The sequence below is a fragment of the Stegostoma tigrinum genome, chromosome 16 (assembly GCF_030684315.1).
Source record: "Stegostoma tigrinum isolate sSteTig4 chromosome 16, sSteTig4.hap1, whole genome shotgun sequence".
Lineage (NCBI taxonomy): Eukaryota > Metazoa > Chordata > Chondrichthyes > Orectolobiformes > Stegostomatidae > Stegostoma > Stegostoma tigrinum.
In genome coordinates this window covers 3,730,079-3,755,064 of record NC_081369.1, presented here as the reverse complement: position 1 = coordinate 3,755,064, position 24,986 = coordinate 3,730,079, and the positions used below count along the sequence as shown (strand labels likewise).

The following is a 24,986-nucleotide window of genomic DNA, read 5'->3' as shown; positions in this document are numbered from 1 at the left end:
TAAACCACTTATGATGTTGGACCAATGCTGAGGTATAACTGATTTTGTTAGAACCTTTTTGCCAGAGTTGCTATGCTATTGGTGGTAGCTAACATAATTTAGGTTAAATGCACTTCTTTGATATTGATTGGAGTTGAAGAAGCTGATTGATTAAAAATGAATTATAGTGATGAGTCAGCAGAGGCTGTAGTACTTTCACTGGCAGCACTGTGATGAATTAGTTAACTTAGAGGCAACTTGTCAATGGGAAAATCAACTTCCAGCTTGATTTTGTAGTTGCCTTTTAATTCAGCATAACCATGGATCAGATTCTATCTACCTCGGTTTTATTTACGCAAGCTTTTTTGAAAGAAAGATACAGTTTTAGTAATACCCATATTACAGATATTGCTAAGCTGATATTGAAATATGTGTTTTAATTATTCTACTTTCTAAAGCCAAGGAACTAGGAATGTTTCTGGAGTAGCTAAGGAAAAACTTTCAACTGGCTGGAATGGTAGCCATAAGACACAGGCAAGATGGCCATCTTTTTGGGCCTCAACCATTTTCCAGCAGGTGGGGAAGAAGCAGGCCTCAGACCCTCCAGCTCCATCAACAAGGCAATTTAGATTGATGTGAAAGAATAAAATAGGTTAATAATTGCAAAAAAAATCTCCATGCTAGGGTGGCATTGGTTGGAGGGGAAGGGAACAGCAGGTGAAAAGAACGTACTGCCTTTAAACTTATCCATAAATGAGAGTTGGATAAGTATGGCAAGGCAAAACGAGGCAAGGCATATATGCTGTGGGCATGCTGGTGGGTGCTAAGAGAGTGCACACTAAGAAACCTGATGTACAGCCCTGAGATGTATACCGATCCAATCCATGAGCCTGCCTCAGTTAAAAAGTGACCCTACTGCAGCCTTTCATTGCTAGTAGCCAGTGTAGCCTGCACTGCAAGTCTGTACTTCTAGAGCACAGCAGAAGTACTAGGTTGGATGTGAGCATTTGTTGGATGCTGCATGCCTATGTTTGTGCAGTGACCACGCTGTCACTGCATACGTGTGGTGCCTGTGGATCCTTGTCTGGGCTGCGATTTGGCTATAGACATCGTGGAGATCATTTGGAACCAGCAGAAAGCTGAATCTGCCAGTTGCAAACTCTGCTTTCGATGTTGCTTTCCTGATGTCAGATTGTTTAGTGAGGTTAGTTAAATAGGGAGCTGAATATTAATCAGGTGAGTTTGGCCTTCAGTAAGGCATTTAACATTAACACTGTTAATTGCAACTCCCAGCTGCCTTGCCTGAACCTCGCCATGTCACTTGTATTACAAATGGAGTAAGTTGTACCTGGTGTTGAGATGGACTTTGTACTTCTCGATTCTGGCACATAATTTGCAATGCTCACGTCTCTCACACCCTTTATAAGGGTCCAATCTCTGCAGCATAAATTCCTGACATGTGCGCCCAAGTTGGCACCTGGTGGCTGCAGCTCAGTAAATGTGTGGCATTGCCGTTGTGCACATGCTTTATTACAACTCATCTTGCTCCATGGCTATCATTCTCCTCAGCCTTTTATCCATGTACCTCTGCAGCAGCAAACAATCTGTCTCGCCACATCACCATGCCTTTTCTCGGACCAACTCTCATCAAGCTTCAGCCCTCCAACAATTTACTATGGAGCTCACAGGCACCTGTGACTTTCATGCCTCTACCAGGTCACCTGCACATAAAGACACACATATATCTCATGCCTGCACAGGATGCCTGTTATAGCTGTAACTCAATACCTGCCCTTGAATAAAAGGCATGATGGAATTGGTAGGAAGAGCTGTTAGTGGTAACATAGGAGCCAGAGAGTCAGGGAGGTGTCACAGTAAGTGAGTAGGAAGCACAGAGAATAGGAACTGTTAGTACTCTGAAAGGGTGAGGTGCATTCTTTGCTGCTGGTTTCTCAGGTAAAGGCCAGGACTATAATTCCCAACAAGCCACAGGTCTCAGCCCCCAGTATGCGACAGCATTTCCAAATTTAGGGCCTTTTTATTTTCCCTTTAAACATTTAAATAACCCAGAAATTAGAAGCGGGAGTGTCCAGAAGTGTTGTGGATCATAGCAGTTTCAGGTATGGGACCCAGATTAGGCCTTTTCAAAAGGGAATCAGGAATATAGGTGGAGATAAGTAACCAGAAGTTCTAAGAGAGAAAGACAATCAGGCTCCCAGAAAAGAAGTGGAAAGCATTGGGAAGGGAACATCAGCAGATATTGAGGAAGAGGTTCCTGGCAGCACAGCACCATCCATTAGGCTAAGTACAACATGCTGAAGTATTTTACCATAGCTCTGCACCACCTTGCTCTTTGCCATACCCTTTAAGTTTGTCCTGTTATCTCCAAGGGTCATGAGATCACAATGAAGGGTCCTGGAGTGGCAACTCAATAATCTATGGCATCTCCCCACATTTCAACACATGAGGTTTAATGAGGAATGGATTCCAATACTCTATAGTAGCCAATTTTCTGGGAAGTAAGAATTGTCATCAGAATACAAAGCTCCCTGCCAGTCTTCAGCAGCTCACTACAAATTTATGATTTCTGAGACACAAATAGGCAAATGCTGCTCAGAAATTTATTCTCTCAACTAAATTGACATTGATTAAACCATCTGGAAAGTTAAATAATTATGGTTATTTGCCTGATTGAATTTCCTATACTTACTGAGTAAGATCAGCAGATTCACTTGAAAGAACAAGATCAGCATCGATTTTATGTAATTGTTATCTGTATGTGATTGCTAAATGACAGTAATTTGAGGGGTTCAGATGGAATGCATATGGTATCGTGGACAGTGGGGGAGACCATGATTAGAAGACAGTAGTCTAATTTAGGTTCCTCAACTCTCCTTGATGTGGGAAGAAAACATAGTTAAATTGGGAGGGGGTCACAAAGAGGGCTAGCTGGATTACTGCTCAGTGAGTGCTACTTTATCTTCCAACTTATGAAATCAAGCTCATACTCGAGACTATGCATAGCAAAGCACCATTTCAAATGTGAAACCATTCTAATATAAGATCAATTCTAATTTGATACCACTCCAAAAAAGTGATCAAGACACAGTTCAAAACAAAATGTGAGAGATGATTTCACCCAAAGGGTGGTAGGAATCTGGAACTCACTGCCTGTAAGCATGGTAGAGACAGAAACCCAGAAATGACATTTAAGACATATTTAGATATGCCAAGGCATACTAGCCTATGGGGCAAGTGCTGGAAAATCTGATTAGAATAGGTAGGTATTATTTTTAATATGCCGAAGAACTTTTCACTGTGCTTAGTCCTCTATGACAATCACTGGAAGTCCACTTGCTAACCAATCATGCAGTATAAATGTTGGTTTTGTCCTGATGAATGCAAGAAGGAAAGCTTCAAAGATTATGTCTTCCATCAGAAATACTCAAGAAAAATGTTCACTTTATGCAAGATGCAGAAGCACGAGTGGGGTCTGTGGAGCTGTATCCTCAGTTATTAGCTTCAGGACATATGGGGAAAATGAAAACAGGCTGTTTGGGTCAGGACTGAGAGTATGTGAGTAAGGTAAGTTACAAATTTGCCATCTCTATTTGTGATGCTTATAAAAACAATTATGTCCCATAAATTTAATAGTGGGACACTGATGAAGTACAGGCAGTCTAACAGATAATGTTTTCTGCTTTATGCCAGTTTTACAGTTGAAAATGATGTATGTCTAATATCCTGTTGTGTTCATTTGTCAGAGGATTCTCTAATGTGATTATTTTGTGCTGTATAGTCCAAGTTTGCTTATAGGCCTGTTGAAAGAATCGGTTATTGAATTATGCAACCAGTTCTTTCATGGAATGTAATTAATATTTTGGCACTATAGATTAGCTAAAATAACTGATTAAATCAGTAAGGTGACCCTGCACTTTCCGAAGATTGTAAAATATTGTTGAGTTATAATACCCTTAGCTAAGAGTGTAGTACTGTACAGTACAAGCTCAGGAGTGGGACATTTAGGCTCTTGAACTTTGTTCCAAAGCCCTCTGATGCTCTTACCTTATCTAAAGAAGTCATAAGTACCATTCAATTGTCCAAACACCTCACAGGCTAGATTTTCATGTAATAATGAAGACTCTATTGCTTGTTCAAAATGGCACTGAAACTAAGATCTGAAATTGATGCCTTTATTTCCAAGAGATTTCACTTTTGCTGTTAAGGAAATGGGAGGCTCACACATGGGGAAAACCTGAAAACAGTAATCATTTGTACGCATTGTTGAGTTCAAATAGACTCTCTTTAGCTTGAGTGATGGCCTTATCTGTCAAAGTATGATCTAAATGCTTATATAAGGCAGATAAGCAAAGTAAACATTTTGAAAGTTCAAGGAAAAGGGGAAAAGAGATAGAATGGTGTTGTTAGTTAAGGTTGAGCTAAGAAGCAACAAAGGTGGAAAATATTAGTGGGAATTGTCTATAGGCCTCCAAGCGGTAGGGTTATGTCGGGAATGTAATTAACAGGAAATTAGATCTAGCAACACTGTCAACATTCATTGTGTTTATTAGAGAATTTTTTTTAACTTCTTCAGTTGTCTTCGTGGAAGAAGACATTAATAACTTCTCAGAAGTGCTGGGGAACTAAGGGTCTAGTGACAATGAGGCTTTTAAGGGAATTAATATCACTAACATAAAAGTACGAGGGAAATTAATAGAATTAAAGCTGATAAATCCCTAGGTCCCAGTAATCTACACTTCAAAGTTTGATACAATCGTCAACGAGGACATGTTTGAGGAAATTCCCCTCTTCCCAACCAAAGATGATCTTGGACTCCCACCTAGTGTGGCAGAAGTTGAGGCCTCCATTAGATACATAAGGAATGGAAAAGCTGCAGCAGTAGATGTGATTCTAGTGGAAATTTTCAAACTTGGAAGAGTGGAGCTTACTGTCATTGAACTGCAAAGTATTATTTAAATGATGATATTGGGAAAGAAGGCTCTGCCTGTAAGTGCAAAGTTCATCTATGGCTTGGCAGTGCCATGTGAAGTATGGATTCTGGATTTTGCATGTAGTCCCTCACCAGACATCTCATTGTTATTCTACAAGACGGTTGTTTGAAACTGGATGAGGAAGAACTATTATTGAAGGCTTAAGGACATTTTTACAGATTAATTCTAGGCTTGTTGGTATTGCTGGCAAGGCTCACAAGCATTTTATCTTTGTTGCTGTTGAGAATATTCTAATGAATCTTCCTCTCAAAGTGATCTTTACTGAAATATTGTTCAATAGAGTTTTAGGGTTATGTAGAAAGTTTCAGAGTTCTAGCAATGGTGAAAGAACATTGAAAATCCCCCAAGTTAGAATTTTATAAGACTTAGATGGAAATATAGAGATGAGGTGGAAGTCATGGTTTTGCTAATTTCTGCTGAAACGACTTCAGCTATTTGCAATAGTGCATCCTGTGAATTTGACCATTACAGTCACTCTCTATTTGTATTTTCTTTCATTGGGTTTGGGCTGTTTAAAGTCTACATATCAATGTGGAAACATGTCCCACAAAACAGTCCATTAATTATTGGTTCTTTGATTACAGAAAATGCCACAGGGCATTATACAATTGACATGCATTATTTGATGATATTTATAAGGGAAAAATGAACATTGCTTTGATATTTCCTATTGATGAGTAACTTTTAAAAAATCAGTACATCTTTGATTAGAGCCGCAGAAATTCCAGGGACCCCTCGTCCCAAAATATTAAAGGCTTAGCAGCGCCTTTTTATGCCCACCTTGACAATATTTTCAGAAGCCATATGTTTATAAATTTTGTTTTAAAGCTGTTTGGCATTGTTAATCCAGAAACATTGTTTGTTTCCTGCAATTCTTTCTTTTTCCCCATCAGAATTTTCCCTTCGTCTCCTGAAATCAGTGAGTTTTGTCTGGGTCCCTTCAATACAAAATGCTCTCCATAATTCAACCAAGTGAGCGTTTTTTTTTTATTGATGGCTTGTGTTTGAGATCTTAGCAAGCTATTCATTTCTGCAAAGTATCACAGTCAGCCTGGTTGTGATAATATTCACAAACAGTTGAGGAGAATGATACTGGATAATGATAATGAGTTTGACTGCTAAATGTTTCTTTCCTCCTGCTTTTAATGAGACTAATTGTTAGGCCTCAAATACTAAGTTTATTTCACTGAAAATCAAGTGGAAATTGAGTCAGAGGCTATTTAGTGCATATGGCTGAGCTACAAACTGCTTTTAGCAACCCAGTCTTTGCAGGAACTGACTGCAACAACACTGCAACTTTAGAAGTTTTCGTCATTCTTTTCGTAATCCATGCATATCTTCACTTCTGTAAGCTAATCCTTTTTGATGTCAGTGTGTTTAGATTTGGTATTCCACATCTCTTAAAACTATTGCATGTTATTATCTTCAATTTGCCATTGTTATTATAATTTAGCTGTCTTTTACAACTGGCTGACTATCTGTTATTTTCACTTGCACAGATTTAACACCCACTCATTTGATTTGAAACACGAAATTGATTACCTTACTATTGATAAACTGTCCTACTCCACGGACCCTTTCAACCATCTCCAATACTCTCCCTCTACTGGACCCCTTCCTTCCACCTCTTACCTTTCAGTGAACTCTCCATTGAGACTTTGTGACTGGTCAATTACCTCCGTACTTAAGGAATCATCATCTGCTATTTCTGCCACCTCCAGCAGGATTCCACTACCAAACACGTCTTTCTAATCCTGTCAGCGTTCTACAGGGACTGTTCCCTCTGTGACACCCTGGCCCAATTCTTGGTAACTCCCAATACCTCTTCACTCCCACACAGCACATTCCAATGTAATCACAGAAGGTTTAACCTGTGCCTCAAACTCCTCTCACCTTACAACATTTTGCTTGTAGTTCTTTCAAGATAGTTCATCATATTCATAGTTCACAATGCACTCTCCTCTACATTGGCAAAAGCAAATGCAGACTGGGAGACCGTTTTACAGATGATCTTTATGTGGCTGAAAAGTGGGCAATAGGAGCAAGTGAAACAGTTGGAAAAGGTGCTCAGAACAAAAGGCAAAGGGATACTAATGGGAGGAGAGAAGGGATATAAATGAAGGTACATCAGTGTTCTGTCCACAAGAATTACCCTGATCTTCTGATTGCTTGTCATTTTATTATGTCACCCTTCTCATACTATCATTTTTGTTCTAGACCCACTGCAGTGTTTCAGTGAAGCCTGATGCAGGCTGGAGGAACTGCACCTCATTTTTCATCTCGGCACTTCACAATCTTCAGAACTCTGCAAATTAGTTCAATAAATTTAGAACTTTTTTGCTGTTAATGTTTGCCTTCAACACTATACTTCATTTATATACCTTCTCTCCGACCATTAGTATCCCTTTGCCTTTTGCTGTGAGCACCTTTCCCAACTGCTTCACTCGCTCTTCCTGCCCTCTTTTCAGCAGCATAAAAGTCATCAATTTCCAGCCACCTGCAGTTCCATAGAAGAGCCTTAGAACGTTCATAGAAGAATTGCTAACTTTGCTCCTGTCGCTGTACACATGCTGAGGTTCTCCAGCACTTTCTCTTTTTATTTCAGATCTCCAGCATCTGTAGTACTTTGCTTGTATTGATTTCCCTACCTTGTTTGCTGAATCCAAATTAAGACATGGTCCACAGGATAACATTCTAGGGCAACATTTACTGGGGGTGATGGTTAGACTTCATTCGCCACCACCAAATGGGGCAGCATGGGCACTCATTGGTTAACACTGTTGTCTCACAGCACCAAGGACCCAGGTTCGATTCCAGCCTCAAGTGTGGAGTTGTGATGTGCAGATTAGGTGGATTGACCATGCTAAATTGCCTAAAATGTCCAGGATGTGTAAATTAGGTGGATTAGCAGGATTACAGGGTTAGGGAAAGAGGGTTTGGTCTGGGTGAGATGCTCTTTGGAAGTTTGGTATGGACTTGATGGGCTAAATGGCCTGCTTCCACATTATAGGGATTCTATGATTCTATGAGATCAAATAGATTGGTGAAATATTCACTCCATTCTATACAGCATCTTTGCAGCTGTATAACGCTCTGTGCATCAGACACTGCTCAACCTGGATCCAGTCTCGATGAAGGAGAGCCAGCAGGTGGTAGCTAGGTCTGGAGGTTATCATCCTGGAATTATACTGGCAAATCTTTAATATACCCTCTCGAGGATCCTCACATCCTTCCCAAAAGAGACTAGACCTGAAAGTAACACTCTGATGAAGGGTCTAGGCCCGAAACGTCAGCTTTTGTGCTCCTGAGATGCTGCTCGGCCTGCTGTGTTCATCCAGCCTCACATTTTATTATCTTAGACCTGAAAGTAACACTCTTGTTACAGGGCTTCATACTCAGTATCTCAACTTTACCCTTTGTCTGAGCAAGGTGACCCTCAGCACTGTCTGTCTGTCTGTCTGACTCCCTCTAATGAGAAAGCAGCATGTCGTTTGTTGGGATTATGGTAACCTTACCTCTACCTTTATTTACCTAGCCCAACATCCCACATGTTGATTGAATTGAGGATAGACTAATCTTTGACTTTTCCAGTAATACAAAGTAAATGGGCTGTATTTCCATTAGGGAGTGGGAATTAACAGTCAGGAATTTTTCGAATGTTATGATCCTGGCCTTGTCCTGGCAGTGCTTACTGGCAGAATTTTCATCTGCTGGAGGTGGACATGACATGGTGACAAAGGAGAGGGCAATGCTGAAGTGGCCAGGTTAAGTGACCTGCATCTGTTTACAGAGAGATCGACCCAGTTACTCAAATTAGTGTAAAACCCACTGCTAGCCATTACCTTCTACTACTCTCATCCTTCCTCAACTCTTGTTTTCACCACCCGACTTATCCTCATCCACTCACCTGGTATCCTCAATAAACCAAAGTGTTCAAGCAATATAATAATATTTGGAAGTCTTCATAAGCTCATAAAATGCCAAATTAAACAAATAGCACCTAATAGCCACTTTTAAAACCCATCATGTTCTTCCAAAGAACATAGACCTGTGAAAATAAGCATGTACATTTTCCCCTGCATAGCTATGTAAGCAACCCCTACTGAGTAAAATCCACCAGTGGTTTGCGAGGCTAAAAAACATCCAGCAAATTAACATTTCGCTGAACATTTGTGTTTAAAACATCCTGCTGAGCAGCATCTCTCTGACCCTTTAAAGAGAGCTAAAAGCTCAAATATCTGTCAAAGCTTTGAAACACAACAGATGGTTGAACTATAAAGACTTATAAAAGCCATGGGGAAAATTAAACAATTAGCTATCACTCTGACATTGGACTATGCTTTGCAAAACTGAGTTTTACCCAATGGAAACCCTTTTCTCTTGCACTTGAAGACTTCTTTTCTTTTCATATACTGCCCTTCTCTTGATAACTTGCCACTTGTCAGAAAAAGCTATGTGACAACAATGGTCAACAACCATTAGTTAATTGAGTAAATATAGATATATCACAGCTATAGCATTTCATGATGAACGGTAAAGGGAGGGAGGGAAGGGCAACGCCTTTCTGTCACATTTTGTAAGCTCTTCATTTGTAATCCATGGATCACGGCTGGATGCATCTCCACTTATCAAATGTAACTTAGAAAGACTTCCAAAATGTAGCCACGTTGTTGAAAATTGCAGAAGTTCTAAAATGCCCAATACTAACAACTTCTTAACCCACAGTGTGCAAGGCTCCCACCCCACTCCTATTCCTACATCACTGAAAACTGCAGGTTTGGAAATGTGGGAGGACTTTAGGATTCACATTCTGGCCTGTTTTTTTTTATTCCCTCCTGATTTTTGGAGCTGCCCTACATGGTTTAGCTTTAGAAAATTCCAATGTGGTGTTAGAAGTTTCTGATCAACTTGGACACATCTTGTGCTTTACATTAACAATTTAGTTTACTAATTGACTATTCCTTGACCCTTTTATACATAGCACTACTAAAGACGTTAGAGTCTAGAAGTTAAACTGTGCAATGTTAGTCTAGGAACACAATATTATTTTATAAACTTCACTAACCGCTATTTTAATGGAAATGTTAATAAATTTGGTGTTCATGCACTTTCAGTCATTTTAATTTCAGTGCTCTGGACCCAGTTGTAATGTTTCTTTGCAGATTTGATATGTTTAAATTTTATTAGTATCAATAAATTGTCCCTAATCTGACTGATCTCAGACTTTAGAAAACCCAAAATGGCGTTTGGAACCCAGTGAAATGGTGATTCCTCCTCTTCAACACAAAGATCTATATGTTGTGGCACATCTTGATGACACAATCTGGTCAGAAGACAAGGTACACTTGGAAGTAGAGAACAGCCATACAAGGAGTATTCACGTGCAAGCTACTGGAATTGGGACAACCATTGTCCCCAATAAACCATTTGGTCCAGTTCTTAACCTTGGAGCAATATTTAGGTGAGTGTCACATCAAAGACTGAGAGGATGTGTTCTCTATTGGCAAAGCTGGGTAGGATATTGATTGGAAATGAAGATATTGAATAGGGATACTAGGTACAATTCTCCTAACCTACTTATTTGAGCAAGATTTTGTATATTTCCTTATACAAAACTGAATTAATGAGAATTTTGGTAATTAGAAATATCACCATATGACACCCATGGTTCATGCGTGGAGAAAACAGCTGAATTCCAGGGATAAGTCAAGAATCAAGGCAGCATTTGATCAAAACTGGATCAATGGGCCCATGTAAAATTGCCAAGAAGTGGTTAGCAGTGAGAAATACTGGTTGGAATCATACTTAGCACAAAGACTGTTTGTGGTTGTTGGAGGCCAATCATTTTAGTTCCAGGATATTACTGAATGCATTACTCATGTTTGTGGTTTAGGCCCAACCATCTTCCAACTATTTCATTAATGACCTTCCGTCTATCATAAGATCAGAAGCAGGGGTGACATTGATGATTGCAGTGCATTCAGTATCATTTGCAATTCCTTATATAATGATAAGTCTGTACTTGTCATAGAGTCTTAGAGTTGTGCAGCATGGAGATGCACCCTTTGCCCAACTTGCCTGTACTGACCAAATTTCGTAAATTAATCTGGTCCCATTTGCCAGCATTTGGTCCAGATCTCTCTAAACCCTTTCTATTCATGTCCCCATCTAGATACTTTTTAAATGTTGTAATCGTACCAGATTCCACCACTTCATCTGGCAGTTCATTTCTTAGGCCCCTTTTAAAGCTTTCCCCTCTCAGCTTAAACCTATGCCCTCTAGTTTTGAACTCCCATGCCCTGGGAAAAAGACCTTGGCTATATACCCTAACCATGCCCCTCATGATTTTATAAACTTCTAAAAGGTCACCCCTCAGCCTCTGATGTTCGAGGAAATATAGCTCCAGCCTATTCAGCCTGCCCCTATAGCTCAAACCCTCCAAACTGGCAACACCATTGCAAATCTTTACTACACTCTTTCAAGTTTAACAACATCATTCTTATAGCATGGAGATCAGAATTGAATGTAGTAATCCAAAAGTGGCTTCACAAATGTCCTGTACAGTTGCAACATGACATGCCAACTCCTATATTCTATGCAATGAACAATAAAGACAGGTATACCAAACACCTTCTTGCACTACCCTATATACCTGCGACTCCACCTTAAAGGAGCTATGACCCCGCACCCCAAGGTCTCTTTGTTCGTCAACACTCCGCAGGACCGTACCATTAAGTGTGTAAATCCTCCCCAGATATGCCTTACCAAAATGCAGCATCTCACATTTATCTAAATTAAGCTCTATCTGCCGCTCCTCAGCCCATCAGCCCATTTGATCAAGGTCCTATTGTACTCTTCTTCACTGTCCATTTCACAACCAATTTTGTTGTCATCTGCAAACTAACTCACCATTGCTCCTATATTTACATTCAACTCATTTGTTCAGATCGTAAAAAACAGTGGACCGCTGGTCACAGGCCTCCAGTTTGAAAAACAACCCTCCACCACAACCCTGTGTCTCTTGCCTTCATGCCAATTTTGTATCCAAGTGGGTAGTTCTCCCTGAATTCCATGTGATCTAACATTGCTAACCAGTCTACCATGCAGAACCTTGTCAAATGCCTTGTTAAAATCCATAGAGACAATGTCCACCATTCTGCCTTCATCAATCTTCTGTGTCACTTCTTTAAAAAACTCAATCAAGTTAGTGAATATGAGAAAGAATTACTCAAGTCTAAGAGTTTAGGGTGAGGAACAAGTGGTTTAGAAGAGTTCTGAGAAATAATTTTTTTCACCCAGAGTGGATAGCAGTATGGAATGCGCTGCCTGAGAGGGTGGCAGAGGCAGGTTCTCTTGCAACATTTAAGAAGCATCTGAATGAGTTCTTAAAATGCAGTGACATAGTAGGCTATGGACCAAGTGAAAATAAATGAGATGAATGTAGTTTGGTGTTTGCTGGTCTGCATAGACATGGTGGGATTAAAGCTATGCTGTATGACTCCGACTAACTTTTAGCTAATAATTAGCCAGTATTATTTGCAGGTTCAGGTGAATTTCTAATCCATTGCAATATCCAGGATGTTGATGTTGAGTAATTTAATCATGATAATGTCACTTGAAATCAAGGAGTGATAGATAACTTGTTGCCAGCTACTTGAAAATTGTGAATGGTCCCCACTTTATTCCTGAGTTACACCTTAGTCAACAAAGTTTCAGCTATTCCTGTATTCTCCAGTTGACTTTATACGGGAAACTGCTGGAATGGTTGTGGAATTTTTGCTTCCACTCATTCAGGTAAAATGTGAAATTTGTTGGGCCATCATCGTGGGATGATGCATTAGTTGGGATAGAGAAGGAACAAAGGTTCATGTTGATATGGAAGTGGATATAGACTGCTGAATTCCAGGATTTGATGAGGTTTAAGAAGGATATAGATGTAGTTGCTAATCCAGACCTTGTGATTTTCAGTTATTTCCATATATTGACCTGAACAGTCAGCATCGCTAACTGAACTAAATGTACTCACTTATGGAAACATAGAAACTAGGAATAGGCCAATCAGCTCTTCAAGTCTGCTCCACCACTCAATATGATTGTGGCTGATCATTCTACTCAGGACACAGAGCTCTGTTCCTGTTTTCTCCTCATATCATTTGACCCCTTTAGCCTTAAGAACAGTATCTATCTCCTTCTTGAAAGCATTCAACTTTTGGCCTCAACTACTTTCTGTGGCAGAGAATTTCACAGACTAACCGCATTCTGGATGAAGACATTTTTCCTCTTATAAGTCCTAAATGGCATGCAGTGCATCCTTAAATTGTTACTATGTAACGAAGGCAGAAACACATGGAATTGAAGGCAAATTACTGACATGGCTGAGAAATTAATTGAATGGCAAGTGACAGATAGTAGGGGATAGTAATGGATTCATACTCAAATTGTCAGGATATTACCAGTGGTGCCGCACAAGGATCTGGCTTAGGATCTCAACTGTTTATTACTGACTTGGATAATGACATAGAAAGTCATATCCACAAATTTGCTGATGACACAAAAGCAGCATCCTATGGTTTATCAATATCCCTTTGTAATTTTATGCTAAGTGAATGAGCAAAACTGTTGCAGATGGAATCCAATGTAACCAATGTGAGGCTATCCATGTTGGAGTGAAAAAGGATAGCAGGTATGAAGTTAAATGTAATGGATGTCCAAAGAGATTTGGGAGTTCAGGTGCAAAGATCTTTAAAACATCAGAAACAGATGCAGGAAATAATCAAGAAAGCCAATGGAATGTTGCACTCTATTCCTGGAAGACAGGAGTATGAGGATACTTCAGTTGCACAAAACTCTGGTTAGACCTCAATTGAAGTACTGTCAGCATATCTGAGCACCACAACTTAGGAAGGATATATCGGCCATGGAGGGAGTACAGTGTAGGTTTACAGGAATGATACCTGGACTTGTGGGGTTCAGTTATGAGGAAAGAGTAGGCTATTTTCTCTAGAATTTAGAAGGTTGAGGGGTCAAGTAATCGAGGTCTTCAGGATATTAACATGAAAAGACAGGGTAGATAAAGATAAACTATTTCCACTGGCTGGGGATTCTAGAACTAGAGGGCATAGATTGAGAATTAGGGCCAGACCATTCAGGAGAGATGTCAGGAAGCATTTCTACACACAAAAAGCTGTACGTATTGAGATACCTCCCACCTCATCTTCGTATTTGCCAAACCATCAGGGGCCAACTGTCATCCTGAAACCTTCCAACTGGGATTCTCTATCAAAAGTACATCATCTCTTAAATATTTGAGTAATTGAGAAATCACTTTTGTAGGCACAGAAGATGTCAAACTGAAGGTTTAGGTGAGGCCAGCACCATGCAATATTTTTAGATTTAAATGTTGCTTGAAATTGTAGTCTGAAACTCTGCACTTTTGGAACTAATCTGAATAAACAGTAATTCACTGGAGTTAGCTTCCTCTTTGACTGGATGTCACCTATTGCCATAATTACACCTACGTGTAATTGTATGGAAATTTCTTAAATTGTTCAATTTATATGCAGTGGCATGAAATAATGCAATTAAGTGCAAACTTGTCATTATTTGAGAATGATAGATTTTGTTAATAACGTCTAAGGAAGCAAATTGAGTAAACGGAATATAGAGCAGCCACGATTTAATTGAGCCGTGGAGCAGGCTGAAAGAACTGAATGATCAACATTTGTCCCTGTGTTCCCTCCTACTTGTCTTTTGTCAGTTGGAGGCAGTGTTGACATGATATAGAAACTTTGAGTGATTACTAACATGTCTATTAAATGTATGTATCTATTTTTATAGGGTAGTAGCACTCGCAAGACAAATAAACCTTGATAGAATGAAACGTTGTGTAGCCCACTATTATCATGTAATACATGACTGAAAACTGTGATAAACCTGAAGTGTTGATAGCTGTTTTTGTTGTATCCTATTTTGTTACAGTTCCGAGGTTTGCCGCTATTCAGTTAAGCTGACAAATTGTGGACGACGACGCCATCAGATATACTGGAAGGCAGTAGACTTTCCCCGGATCTTTAAGCCTAGCCCACAGAAACAACATGCACTTCGTGATATGAAATATAGAAATTCTCCTGTACTGGGTCATTATGTTCCCACCTTCAAAGTTAGACCTCTGCGAATGGACCTCAAACCAGGCAGGAGTGATGTACTGATGCTAGAGGGTGAATCAGATGGTCCTATGGTAAGAAATGTTCTCCTTTAAATGTAGAATTTTGTGTGAAATTATTGTCTGCATGAATGTTTTTTGGCATTGGGAAAGGCTCTTTGGCTTCCAAGATCTCTCAATATACCTCTCAAACTATTTCTTGTCAGAAACAAGTCTGGAATTTTTAAAAAAATGTATTTGTACAAGGAATCTGGGCAAATCTTAATTGTCTCGGGAAAGCGATCGTGAGCCACACTCTTGAAGGTGTAGCCCACGGGCTGTGGATGTATGAACAGTGCTGTTAGAGTGGGAATTCCAAGATTTTCATTGTAATAGTGATATGGTTCCAAGTCAGAATAGGTGTGACTTGGAAAGGGGATTGCAGGTGATGATGTTCCACACATCTGTGCCGTTGTCCTCTTTCATTACTTTTTATGGTTATTTACTCCAAGGCCCTAAATTTGCCCCTGGAAATGGCCACAGGAATCATAATAAGGCATTAACCTCTGCTTGTTACTTGTGGTACAGGCAGCATTTTTGTAATTATCTCCTGTAGTCAGCACTATCCATGCTGTTTAGTAGCTGCGGCCCTCAGCAGGGCTCCATGTTTGTGCAATGCTTATACAACTTAACCTGTGCTATTTCAAGCCAGTCTACATCTCTTAGAAGGGAGACTCAGTCTGTCTGGAGTTGATGTTAAAACTTTATGGAAGAGGGGCTGATCAGGATGAAGAGTACACTCTTTTGCAATGGGAGTGGGGTGGTAAGTGTGTGTTTCAAATTTCTCTGATACTGAACTGGATCTGTTCATTGAGGAAGCGCAGAGGATGAGGCAGTTCATAAATACACATAAGGGCAGCTCAAGCTCCATGTAATCTGCAAAAACAGTGGAAGGACATAGTACAGCATATCAATGTCAACAAGCAAGCATGTTGGATATGGATGCAATGCCAGAAGCAGACGAACATAGGAACAGGAATGCAAAACTCAAACAGTGACTGGAGCCACTGTAACACATCTGAAGGCTGAGGTGGATAGCATGTTTGGAGATGAGGAAGGAAGAGTGTGGGTAACTGCCAGGCAGTCTTAAGAGAAACAGACATGTAATGCAGGAATCTCTTGGGGCCCCAATGACAAAATCGGCTTTCCATTTTGGAAGCTGATGAAGACATTCGTTCCTCTGGAGGGTACAGTCAGAGCCATATTTGTGACACTGAGGTTAGCTCAGCTGAACAGGAGGGAGGAAGAAGAAAGGAATAATAATGACAGGGTATTCATTATTTAGAGAGATTCAGAGGTGTTTCTGTGGCTGTGGATGTGACTCCTCATAGTGTGTTGTCTCCTTGGTTTCAGAATCAAGAATATCCCAGAGTAGCTGCAGGACATTCTTCTGGGGAAGGCTGAACAACTGGAGGTCATTGTCCATGTTGATAGCAGAAGATTAGGTAGGGAGGGGGACTATGGTCTTGCAACCAGAGTTTAGTAAGGTAGGTAGAAAATTAGTGAGCAAGCCCTCAAATGTAGAAGTCTGTGGATTACTCCCAGTGCCAGGTGAAAGTGTGTACAGAAAAATAGGAGGAAGAGACAGAAGAATGCATGGCTGGAATTTTGGGACTGTGAGAATGGCCCTGGGGTTTGAGACTTATCTCCAAGTCTGTTTTTTATGAACCTTCTCCTTGAGATTTCTGGTGTCCCAGCAATGACCATTACTGAGTTCTGATACTTAATTAGTTAGTTAATTGGTTGTTACAGAGATAGTATGAACTGCCGATTCTGGAGAATCTGAGATAACAAGGTGGAGAGGTGGATGAACACAACAGGCCAAGCAGCATCAGAGGAGCAGAAAGCTGACGTTTTGGGTCAAAATCATAAAGATTTACAGAAGAAGGGTCTCGACCCGAAATGTCAGCTTTCCTGATCCTCTGATGCTGCTTGTCCTGCTGTGTTCATCTAGCTCTACACCTTGTTATCTCAGCTAATTAGTTGGGTTGTTTTTGAACAGTGTGGATGTAATAGGCTGAAGGGCCTTTCTCTGTGCTGTAGATCTTGATGATACTGTGACTCATTGAATTTGTGAATCTAGTTTTCCTCCTCTAATACCAGTCAATGACCTTGATCAATGCCTTGTCAGCATTGATGTGCTGTACTGCAACCTCCCACTATCTTTGCAGATTGCATGGAGCTAGGCAATGGCCTAGTTGTATTATTGCTAGACCGTTAATTTAAACACTCTGCTAATGTTCCACCATGGAAGGTGGTAAAAATGATCACTGCACAGTTCTTGTGGAGACAAAGTCCCACCTTTATTTGGAGAATACTCTGTTTCATGTTGTGTGGCACTCTCACCAGGCTAAATGGGACAGACTTCACAGATCTAGCAGCTCAACACCATGCATCCATAAGGCTCTGTGATCATTAACAGCAGCAGAATTGTACTACAGTACAATCTGTAACTTCATGGCTCAGCATTTTCCCCACTCTACCATTACAACAACCCAGGGGCTCAACCCTGGTTCAATGGCGAGTGCAGGAGTGCATGCCAGGAGCCGCACCAGGCGTATCTGAAAATGAGAAGTCATCCTAGTGAAGCTACTGAACAGGACTTCTTGTATGCCAAACAGGATAAGCGTAAGTAATGGACAGCTAAATTATCTCACTATCAACGACTCAGTTCTAAGCTCTGCAGTCCTGCCACATCCAGCCATGAATGGTGGTGGACAATTAAACAGCTCACTGGAGGAGGAGGCTCCACAAGTATCCTCATCCTCAGTGATGGAAGAGCCTAGCACATAAGTGCAAAAGATAAGGCTGAAGCATTCAAAGCAATCTTCAGTCACTAGTGCCAAGTGGATGATGCAGTTGTCCTCAGCATCTCACCTACTGGTCTTCAGCCAATTTGATTCACTCCCTGTGCTATCAAGGTACTGGATACGGCAAAGGATTTGAGCCATGACAACATTCTGGCAATAATACCGAAAACATGTGCTTCAGAACTTGCTGCTCCCCTGGCCTAACTCTTCAGCATGGTTACAACACTGGCATCTACCCATCAATGTGGAAAATTGCCCTGGTATGTCCAGTACACAAAAATCAGGATTAATCCAATCTGGCCAATTATTTCCCCATTCAGTCTAGTTTCAATCATCAGTAAAGTGATGGAAGGTGTTATCAATAGCGCTATCAAGTACCACCTACTGAACAATAACCTGCTTGGTGATGCTCTGTTTGGATTCCACAAGTTCCAGTCAGCTCCTGACCTCATTACAGCTTTGGTTCAAACATGGACAAAAAAGCTAAATTCCAGAGGTGAGGTGAGAGTGACATCCCTTAACACTTTCAAACAAGTGTGGCATCAAGGAATTCTAGTAAAATTGGAGTCAGGGGACAAATAAGTGCCAGACAATGACTATCTACAATAAGAAACAATCTAACCATTGTCCCATGACATTTAATGGCATTACTCCCACTGAACTGTTCACTCTCAACGTCCTTGGGGTTACCATTGACCGTGAACTCCACTGGACTCAACACATAAATCGAATGGGTAAAATAACATGTCAGAGACTTGAAATACTGTGGCGAATAACTCACCTCCTGACTCCCCAATGCCTCTCCACTATCTCCAAGGCACAAGTCAGGAGTATGATGGAATACTCTCCACATGTCTAGATAGGTGCAACTCCAACAACGCTTGAAGCTTGACACATCCAGGACAAAATGGCCCACTTGATTGTCCACAAATCCACAAGCATCCACTTCCTTTACCACCAACACTCAGTATCAGCAGTGTGTACTATCTTCAGAAGATGCATTACAGAATTTCCCCATATGACAGTAATTTCCAAACCCACAAGCACTTCCATCTAGAAGGTCAAGGGTAGTAGATACATGGGAACACCACCACTTTCCAGTTCTCCTCCAAGCCACTCACCATCCTGATTTGGAACTGTGTTGCTGTTCCTTCACTGTTGCTGAAAATTGTTAATATATTGCCTCCTACACTTAATGCTCCTATCTTGTGAGACAGAGGGACAGTCAGTGAAATGTTCACTGACATTTCTCCCACCTATCCACTCCTCTCACCTCCACCCCCCACCCCACCTCCTACCTACCAACCTCATCCCCGCCTCCTTGACCTATCCGTCTTTCTTTGACTGACAAACCCCCATCCTAACTCCCCACCTACTCTCACCTTTACTGGCTCCATCCCTGCCTCCTTGACCTGTGCGTCTCCTCTCCATCTATCCGCTCCTTTATCCACCTTCCATCCGCCTCCCCCTCTCTCCCTCTTTATTTCAGAATCCCTTTCCCCTCCCCCATTTTTGAAGTAGGGTACAGAGCCAAAAGGTCAGATTTCCTGCTCCACTGATACTGCTTGGCCTGCTGTGTTCATCCAGCTCTACACCTTGTTATCTCGAGTGAAATGTTGAGTTATTGGGTGCTTGTTATGGTGTCTGTAGACTGTTCTCTCAGTTGTGGGTTATTATCAAGCTTGTTGGGGTATGGTTGCTGAGAAATGTCAGCTGATCACACACTGTAAACATGTTAATCCACACAGAACATTGAGTGAGAGCTTCTAGGGTTTACTAGGATGTTTACCCCAGAAATGAATTGCTGGTTATTTGCAGTTCTGAGGAAGGGTCACTGGACCCAAAACATTAACTCTGATTTTTTTCTTCACAGATGCTGCCAGACCTGCTGAGCTTATCCAGCAACTTCTGTTTTTGATGCTGGTTTATACCTGGTCTCAGAGATTGACCAGCATAGGTGGACTGAACACCACAATTGCTAAACTCAATCACTACCTGACCAGTTTATCTCCTGCAACCTGGCTGAAATTCGCGGAAGGTTCAGGTCACAGAGCATTAGGTTGTAGAATTTTTGGTGGACAGTGTTAATATGCTCAGTTTCAACACTGACTGAAAGTTCGAGGCTAATATGTTTAATTCCTGACAACTCAGGCGTAATGGAATAGGTCTGTGTTTCTTTCCTTTGGAGTTTGAAAACCTCCAGCCTTTGAATCCAAAACTGAATGATTCGCAAGTGATCAACTCCAAGTTGTTTCTGCCAGAATCTTATCATTTCCCATTGTCACCATTTGTTACTCTGCAGGTTGTCCATGGACAGCTAATATGTGAAGCTATTATCGGTCAACAGTCTGGCAAGCAGAGAATAATGAAAGTGAATGTACACTGTGAGTTCATTGCCCCTGTCCTAGAGCTTTCACCAAAACAGTTGAACTTCAGAGTTGAGAAGGTAATTGATATCAAATGTTCGTATTGTTTTGTGCTTTACTTACCACCTACTGTGGGATATGTAAGAAATAATTTGAGTGTATCTGTAACAATGCAGTATTGTTGTGAGAATCATTCATAAAGTTATGGTTTTGCATTAAACATCTATTGCCAGGTATAGCCTGCTGTTTAGGATCCATTCAGTTGTTCCAAGATGGCGTGAAAGCAATAAGCTAATGACTTGGTTCCTCATGTGTATCAGGAATGGTTTCCTGAGTTCATTTCCTGTCAGGGAGAAAAACACATTTGCTATTTAGAACAGGGAGCTTTCATACCTCTGTTATTTCTGCACAGTTCCAGTGAAATTGAGTTACTGTGGAAATTTCTATCATCGCCACTAAATTCAAATATTTTTGCATATGTTGTTAAAGTATTGAAACCAGGCAACAATTGTCGAGTGTTGGCACAGGCTTGCTGAGCACAGGGAGCTGTTCCTGTGCTGTATTGTTCTTTATTCTATTGAAATCAGATTTCATTCTTCCTGACTCCCCACCTACTCTCACCTTTACTGGCTCCATCCCTGCCAACCTTGACCTGTCCGTCTCCTCTCCATCTACCTGCTCCTTTATCCATCTTCCATCCGCCTCCCCCTCTCTCCCTCTTTATTTCAGAATCCCTTTCCCCTCCCCCATTTTTGAAGAAGGGTGCAGAGCCAAAATGTCATTCTCTTCTCATTCTTCAACCGCAGCCTATCTTGCCTCTCTTCATAGCTGCATCACTCCAACCCAGTCAACATTCTGGTGAACCTCTTCTGCACCTTCTATAGTGCAACACCATCCTTCCTACAATGTGGCAACGAGAATGACAGACAGTACTCCATCTTTGGCCTAACTAGCAATAAACAGCTCCATCAAATCCTCCTTTCTCTTGTATTCAATGCCTTGACGGACAAAAGTAAGCCCCATATGCCTCCTTAATCACCTTATCTACCTATCACTGAATGATTTTCCATATGCTGTCTTCAAGAATCTATGGACATGCATGCCAAAGAACCTCTGATCCTTTGTACTTCCTTGTGTCCTACAATTCAATAAGTACCACCTTGTCTTTTAGTCCTTCTGAAATGCATCATCTCATACTTTTCAGGATTAAATTCCATTTGCTACTGCTCAGCCCATCACATCATCCTAAGACTTTCCACCTCACTATACCACACCAGTAATTTTTGTGTCATCAGTGAATTTACTGATCATACCCCATATATTCTTGGCTAGATCGTTAATGTACAGTGCAAGCAATAGTGGACGCAGCACTGAATCCTGTGGTATGCCACTAGTCAGAAGCCGCCAATCACAAAAATGCTCTTCATCCTTCATCCTCTGCTTCTTGCCTCTGTGCTAATTTTGGATCCAGTTTGCCACATTGCCCTGGATCCCATGGGCTGTTAGCTGCTTCACCAGTCTGCCATGCAGGACCTTGTCAAAAGCCTCACTGAAGTCCATGCAAATTAATCAACTGCACTACTGTCCTCTACATACCTCGTCATCTCTTGGAACATGGAACATAGAACATAGAACAATACAGCGCAGAACAGACCCTTCGGCCCTCGATGTTGCGCCAACCTGTGAACTAATCTAAGCTTTTCCCCCTACACTATCCCATCATTATCCATATGCTTATCCAAGGACTGTTTAAATGCCCCTAATGTGGCTGAGTTAACTACAATGGCAGGCACGGTGTTCCACACCCTTACCACTCTCTGAGTAAAGAACATGCCTCTGACATCTGTCTTAAATCTATCACCCCTCAATTTGTAGCTATGCCCCCTTGTTCAAACTGAAGTCATCATCCTCGGAAAAAGACTCTCACTGTCCACCCTATCTAATCCTCTGATCATCTTGTGGGTCTCTATTAAATCCCCTCTTAGCCCTCTTCTCTCCAATGAGAACAGACCCAAGTCCCTCAGCCTTTCTTCATAGGGCCTGCGCTCCAGACCAGACAACATCCTGGTAAATCTCCTGTGCGCCTTTTCCAATGCTTCCACATCCTTCCTGTAATGGAGCGACCAGAACTGCATGCAATATTCCAAATGAGGCCGCACTAGTGTTTTGTACAGTTACAGCATGACATCATGGCTCCAGAACTCAATCCCTCTACCAATAAAACCTAACACACTGTAAGCCTTCTTAACAACACTATCAACCTGAGTGGTAACTTTCAGGGATCTATGTACATGGACACCAAGATCCCTCAGCTCATCTACACTACCAAGAATCTTTCCATTGACACAGTATTCTGCCTTCCTATTATTCCTCCCAAAGTGAATCACCTCATATTTATCCATATTAAACTCCATTTGTCACCTTTCAGCCCAATTCTGCAGTTTATCCAAGTCTCCCTGCAACCTGCAACATTCTTCCACACTGTCCGTCACTCCACTGACTTTAGTGTCATCTGCAAACTTACTAACCCATCCACCTATGCCTGTGCCCAAGTCCTTTATAAAAATGACAAACAGCAGTGGTCCCAAAACAGATCCTTGAGGCACACCACTAGTGACCTGACTCCATTAACCACCACTCATTGCCTCCTTATAGAAAGCCAGTTTCTAATCCAAACTGCTAAATCTCCCTCAATCCCGTGCCTCTGTATTTTCTCCAATAGCCTGCCATGTGGAACCTTATCAAAGGCTTTACTGAAGTCGATGTACACCATGTCAACTGTCCTTCCCTTATCCACATGCTTGGTCACCTTCTCAAAAAACTCAATGAGGTTTGTGAGACATGACCTGCCATTGACGAATCCATGCTGACTATCTCCAATCAAGTTGTTGCTTGCTAGATGATTAAAGATCCTATCTCTTATAATCCTTTCCAAAACGTGTCCTACGACAGACGTAAGGCTCACAGGTCTATAATTACCTGGGTCATCCCTACTGCCCTTCTTGAACAAGGGCACAACATTTGCAATCCTCCAGTCCTCGGGTACTAAACCTGTAGACAATGAGGACTCAAAGATCAAGGCCAAAGGCTCTGCCACTTCCTCCCTAGCTTCCCAGCTAATCCTTGGAAAAATCCCGTCTGGCCCAGGGGATTTATCTACCTTCACACCTTCTAGAATTGATAACACCTCCTCCTTACTAACCTTAATCCTTTCAATTCTAGTAGCCTGTAACTCAGTCATCTCCTCTACAATATTCTCCTGATCCTCAGTGAAAACAGATGAGAAATATTCATTTAGTACCTTCACAGGGTCCACGCACAATTTCTCACTTTTGTCTTTGACTGACCCTAGTCATCCTCTTATTCCTCACATACCCCTCTTTGAAAAATTCAGTCAAATTTGTTAGACATGATCTTTCCCTCACAAAACCATGTTAACTATCCTTAATTAATCCTGTCCATCAAATTTTTTTCAGTACTTTCCCTTCCACAATGTTAGACTCATTAGCCTGTAGTTTCCTGGTTTATCCCTGCCACTGTTCTTGAATAATGGCACCACTTCAGCTGCCCTGCAGTCCTCTGGCATCCCTCTTGTGGCCAAAGAGGATTTGAAAGTTAATGTCAGAACCTCTGCAATCTCCTCCCTTGCCTCCTATTAGTAGCCTGAGGATTTATCTATGTTCAGCTTTAGCATTGCTTGTACCTCCACTCCCTGTCTTACCCATTCTGCATATAAGATGTTCAGATAGCGAAGGGGGTGGAAATATTGCACTGATGGGGCAAAAGGACTAGTGGGAAGAATGTAGAGGAACAAACCTACAGGAAAATCACAGGGAGGGTCAAACATTATAAAGTAGTAAAAATAGGTGACCTGAATGAAGAGTGGGCCAGTGAAAGCAGAGAGATGCAAACATTGCTCAATTCCTAACTTGAAGAACAACATCTCGTTTTCCACTCGGCGACTCTGCAACCTGTAGGACTCAAAATTGAGTTCAATAACTTTAGAACCAGATTCCACCCAGCCATGTTTTTTTTACCCACTTCCCCCATCAAATCCTGCTATGACATGTGTTGCTTTTAGCACAGTCACCCATTCACACCTACTACTAGGCCTATTATCACATTCTGAAGAAGGAGTCCCATTCAGAAGAAGGGTCACTGGACCTGAAATGTTAACTCTGATTTTCTCCCTAAATACTCCCACACCTGCTGATATTGTCAAGCATTTCTGCTTTTGTTTCAGATTTCCAGCATTCGTAGTTCTTTTGTTTTTTTGTCAATTATCACATAACATGGGTTGTTTTCAGAACAGCTCACACATCCTCTCCCACTCTTAGCTCTTATTATCACTTATTTAGTTTTACTTCTGCCTTGGCCTGCTGTCCATAATCTCCTTAGTTAACTATCCCTTTTCATACCTCTCTGGGCTCCATCTGTACCTATCCGCTCACCTCTTCTGTTTGTTCCCTCCCTCAACTTAGTCTTCAGCATAAATACTATCTTTTCCTAGTTGCTGACAGTTCTGATGAAGAGTCACAAGACTCTTGATGCTAACTTCCCACAGATGCTGCCAGACATGCTGAGTTTCACCAGTAATTTTGTTTTTAATTCCTCAATT

General features: G+C 41.2%; 1 protein-coding gene across 1 annotated transcript in view; it reads left to right on the top strand.

The window, feature by feature from the left end:
- Positions 1–24,986, top strand: part of hydin (HYDIN axonemal central pair apparatus protein) — a 654,146-nt gene that overhangs the window by 310,975 nt on the left and 318,185 nt on the right. Inside the window, exons 19-21 of the mRNA XM_059651568.1 lie at positions 10,214–10,452; positions 14,970–15,228; positions 20,305–20,448. Of these exons, the coding sequence (XP_059507551.1) occupies positions 10,214–10,452; positions 14,970–15,228; positions 20,305–20,448 (642 nt within the window). The remainder of the gene's footprint in view (positions 1–10,213; positions 10,453–14,969; positions 15,229–20,304; positions 20,449–24,986) is intronic.